Here is a 5000-nt window from a genome sequence, read left to right as displayed (position 1 = left end):
ATGCACAAATTTCAAACTCTTCTACTCATCCTATAGACGTGTTTTCTTGTTATGCGCTGGTGCCCTTTTCAGGTTGTATAATTGTTTTTGATGTTAAAAATTTTGCTTATGTTATTTTGGAAATACTTAAAAAAAACAGGATTGACTGGTCTCCAGAGTGTGTTCTCTTATGATTGTAAGTCACTTGTAAAGAAATGAAGCAATATGGGAACCAGTATTCCAAAATATCTGATTATAAGTGTATATATAACTTATAGTATGGTAATTTTGCCATTTTTATGAATTGTTTTGACCTAGGCATTTAGGCACTACAAAAGTATGATTACTGAGGTGCCATATGACCCAATATATTTTTTTTATATGAATGTTTGTTTCTGGAAATGTTAAATGTAATAAATGAAGGCTTTTATGTACTTATTTTTATCCCCACTCCATTGAAATGTGAATGTTATGTCAATTAGATATTTCAATCAAGTATATGGGTGTATTTGTAAGTGTATTTGGTGCAAATTTAAGCAAGGGCCTCACAAGTAGCCCATGCCATAGCCATCCTGGGAGACTGCCTGTGATGTGGATGTAAGTGTCTCTTGAGATTAACTAAAGGGAAAATATTAAATGATAGCAGAGTTTTGTGTTTTCACTGGGAATATCTGTCTTGTGAAAAATTAAAATAGCTTGAGATAGCAGGATAATTCAAATTCGCTTGCATCAAATACTAGTTTTAACAGTGGATATGATTCAGGATCCAGAGCACGATGACTTTGCAGCATTTTTTTCTTTATCATTCTTCTGTATCAGTAAGCAGATATATTGCCAAGTATTTATGTATTAAGAGATGCATACCATACACTAACATTCAAGATTTTATGATGTTGATTAAACTATCATTTCTACACAAAGTTAGTGAGTGATCATTAAAACAAAGAAACACTGGCACATCCAAAATGTGTATATTTTTTTTCTTCTTTCTTTTTTTTATCTTGTGCTTAACAATATATGTAAAAGGAAAAATAGTAAATAAAAGTAAGTGTGATACACTTTATTTCAAAAAACAGTAAAAATATATTTGATAACAAAAAAGCATCACAGTTTTTGAGGGAAAAGTATGAGAATTTGTCACGAGTCAGGCACATTGAACCTTCCTACATGCTCACTGTATTAAAACAACTTATATCATTGTCAATCACAATATAAAAATGTACATTAACTGATGTAACCTATGATATACCACAGACCTACACTAAGAAACAATGTGATTGTATTCTTGCTTTATAAGATATACACATCCACAAGTCACTGTTCCTTAATGTTAACAGCATGAGCTTAACAAACAACACATATTTCTGATATCTTGGGTAACTGAAAAGTATAGCTAATGCCAAATGCTCATTAAACCACAGATTTTTTTTTTTTCCCTTTAAATTATCAATGTTTCGAACCCTCTTCTAAACTCTATATCAAGCATCTTTCAGTTACACAAGGAAGGGAAAATTAGTTTTGCAACAACTACAGTGTTCACCATTGAAAAAAAAGCAATTTTATATATATATATATATATATATATATTATATATATATAAATACATACACACATACATATACAAATATATATCACGGAGGGAATGTCATTATCACCATTAGAACAAAAATCCTTGTTGATAAATAGAAAAAAAATCAGCATGAGTCTACATCTTTAAACGTCTTACCACTTTGGGATCGTCATCATACATTTTAGCACTTTGAAGCCAGCAGACGATATGGGAGAAGTGATAACAAGGCAGGGTGCAGTGTGTCCTAATGCCTAAGCTGATTGAAGGGCAAGCTAATTGATTTTGTAAAAGGTAATAGTAATTTCTTTTATATTTTAAAATTTGACTAAAAATTTGTCTTTAGCAAAGAAGAGGCACAGGGTTATTGTCTTTGTTTATAAATATAACAAAAAGTAATTTAATTAATTTTAAATAGAATTCCCACAATATTACAAGAGTTTTATCTTAGAATAATACAATCATATATTAACAATGCTCTTATCTATACATTATTAAACAGCATTATAAATTTATACATATACATACATACATGTATACATATGCATGCATGCATGCATGCATGTATGTATGTATGTATATACATATGAGTATGTGTGTATATATTATACACACATATATATATATAAATATATATATATATGTATACATATGTATACATATATACACATACATACAAATATACAGATATACATATAATGCTGAAGTAATCCAACATCAGGAATGTCTATCAGAAACTAGCATGTTTCATATATATAACAATAATAATAAAAGCAATTACCAGAGAGAATCCTGAAGACTCCTAAGTAATACATATAATACATTTTATTTTCTCTTGACCCTTTCCCGACGGGGCACATGCTAAGTGAAAACCCCTACGCCGGGCCATTGCAATATTACATTGGAAACGTCACACTGGCATGACGCGCCCCAGTATCGGGAATTTAGCTGTGTCACAAGGGTGTGACGCACCGTCGTCATAGGGTTAATAGTGCCTGTGCCACTCGCCCTGCCTTAAAACTATGACATTAATCTTTGTGTATTTCATATGATACATTCCCTAGAAAAATATCAAATGCATTGAATATAAGATAAAGACATACAAACATGCTTTACTACTAGTATAAAAATTTTATACCTCACACAGGTGTCGTAGACAAAATCACTGCTATCTATGAATTTACAAAAGGTATAAAAAAGGCACAGAAATTCGTACTATTCCATTTTTGAAAGACTTATTACCAGTTTCCCTAAGAACATGCTGGAAACCACTAAACAGGGATATATACCTCATATTGAATGAACTTTTGATTTTTATGAAACTCCAAAATTATGTAAAACTTGCTTGCATTTCATGCCAATTTAAAATCTTTTAATATTTTCCTGCTATTAAAAAAAAGAAAAAAAGTGAATCCTAGCATCATACTGACGAAAAGAAGATATATGAAGAAGAAACCCACTTCCTGTTCACTATAATCGTGGATGAGTTTCCGACTCATTTTAAATGGTGACTGGAACTGAACAGAGATGCCCATTAACTTCAACACAATAAAATTTCACCAGAACAAGGTCATCTACTTAATAACGGATTCAACAGGTCTGGTACATGATTTTTTCCTTTTCCAAACTTCTTTCCTTTAACTGTTATGTACCCAGCACTACATGTAACTTTTGATTTTTATGAAACTTGAAAATTATGAAAAACTTGCTTGCATTTCATGCCAATTCAAATTTTTTAAATATTTTCCTGCTATTTAAAAAAAAATAGTCGTGAATCCTAGCATCATACTGACAAAAAATTATCATTCAAGATCAGATACATTTTATTTTAGAAATTTCCACCATACAATACAGCAGACTATCAAAATGCCTTAAAAGCTATATTCATTATGGGTGACTACATTGCTACACTGCAATTTGGAGATTCACATATATAAAAAATGCAATGCACCACAATAAAACATTAAAAGAATAAATCATTTGTATTCACTTCTCTATCTGAAAATAAGTAATTTCTTGTATGCTAAACTCTACCAAGACCATAAAACCTGAGTTTTTACCTTTTATAATCATATAAAATATTTTTCTCCAGTTCACTTATCAATACAATGAACAAGCACCATCTAAGAACAATTTGAGTAAAATGAGCTGCATCATACGTATACCTTATTTCTAAAATGTAAAGCAGAAATGCAATACTTCAAAATATATCTATAAAATGTAACTCGACTTGAAAATATTGAAAAAAAGTATCAAAATACACATCTCTTTTTGTGACCATCAAAATCAACAATCAGACATCCTTTACATGTCATACATTCCATCAATAAGGAAATCCATCCGAGCATAGTGTCTTCTCATCCAAACGTCCTGCAGCCTTCGGATACCTAGAATCATAACAGTAATGACAATGCACAAGAGCAGTATGATTCCAACGGCAGCTGGCGTATATGCAGCGCTACCCCCTGAATCCTCCTTCTCTGCGTCGAGGTTGTCTACAGCTGCTGTTGGCTTCAAGTGGCTCTCGCTGGAGGCTGTTGATGGTGGACTGCTTTCTGGCTCTGAGCTGTTGGAAGACTCATTCTGGGCTGCCAAATGTACGGTGGGTATAACTGGGCTTGGGGTTGGGGATCCCTTAGAGGCCTTGGTGGGGCTAATTAGGCTTGGTGTTGGTTTCTTCTGTGGACTTGAAGGCAAGGCATTGACTGCTGATGACGGATCAAACTTGACCTTTTCAGAAGGCACTGCATTAGCATTTGATACTGTGCTTGCTTTCACAGTGGTGGGATCACTCTGGGCAGGAATTTGCATATTAGCCTCAGACACTATGGGGCTAAGCAGTCCAGAGTCAACACCTTTCTTTGGAACTACAGACGGTTTTATATCCTTTGGATCAGCACCTTTTTTTGGAACAACAGAGGGTTTAAGCTTGCTTGGGTCAGCATCTTTTTTTGGAACAACAGATGATTTCTGGCTTTCTGGATCAGCACCCTTCTTAGGAACAACAGATGATTTCTGGCTTTCTGGATCAGCACCTTTCTTTGGAACAACAGATGATTTCTGGCTTTCTGGATCAGCACCCTTCTTAGGAACAACAGATGATTTCTGGCTTTCTGGATCAGCACCCTTCTTTGGAACAACAGGAGGTTCATATACCACACCTTTCTTCGGAACAGATGATTTTTTCTTGCCTACTGGTTTCTCTTCTGCTGGATTTTGCAAAATCTCTTTTTCATTGTCTGCCAAATAAAATCAAGAAAATTTTAGTCAAGTATTCTCATTAAATAATACCATTTAGGTTGGGGGGAGAGAAAGAGGAAGGAGGGGGAGGGGGAGGGGGGAGGGAGGGAGGGAGAGAGAGAGAGAGAGAGAGGGGGAGATACACACACACACACACACACACACACACACACACACACACACACACACACACACACACACACACACGCACACA

General features: G+C 34.1%; 2 protein-coding genes across 12 annotated transcripts in view; one reads left to right on the top strand and one right to left on the bottom strand.

Moving 5' to 3' along the window:
• Positions 1 to 409, top strand: part of PH4alphaEFB (prolyl 4-hydroxylase subunit alpha-1) — a 68824-nt gene extending 68415 nt beyond the window's left edge. For all 9 annotated transcript variants that reach the window (XM_043035272.2, XM_043035277.2, XM_086555803.1 and 6 more), the window contains one exon: positions 1 to 409. This exon is cut by the window's left edge and continues 1206 nt beyond it. The gene's annotated coding sequence lies outside the window, so the exon portion shown is untranslated.
• A 615-nt stretch (positions 410 to 1024) lies between these two features.
• The window catches only part of LOC122265838 (uncharacterized), a 14522-nt gene continuing 10546 nt past the window's right edge, over positions 1025 to 5000 (bottom strand). For all 3 annotated transcript variants that reach the window (XM_086555810.1, XM_043035278.2, XM_086555811.1), the window contains exon 4: positions 1025 to 4785. In XM_086555810.1, coding sequence (XP_086411936.1) covers positions 3851 to 4785 — 935 coding nt within the window. In that variant the 3' untranslated portion in view covers positions 1025 to 3850. The remainder of the gene's footprint in view (positions 4786 to 5000) is intronic.

The sequence above is a fragment of the Penaeus japonicus genome, unplaced genomic scaffold (assembly GCF_977035675.1).
Source record: "Penaeus japonicus unplaced genomic scaffold, GWHDUDI00000001_assembly GWHDUDI00000031, whole genome shotgun sequence".
Classification (NCBI taxonomy): domain Eukaryota; kingdom Metazoa; phylum Arthropoda; class Malacostraca; order Decapoda; family Penaeidae; genus Penaeus; species Penaeus japonicus.
This window is presented reverse-complemented; position numbering and strand designations above follow the sequence as displayed.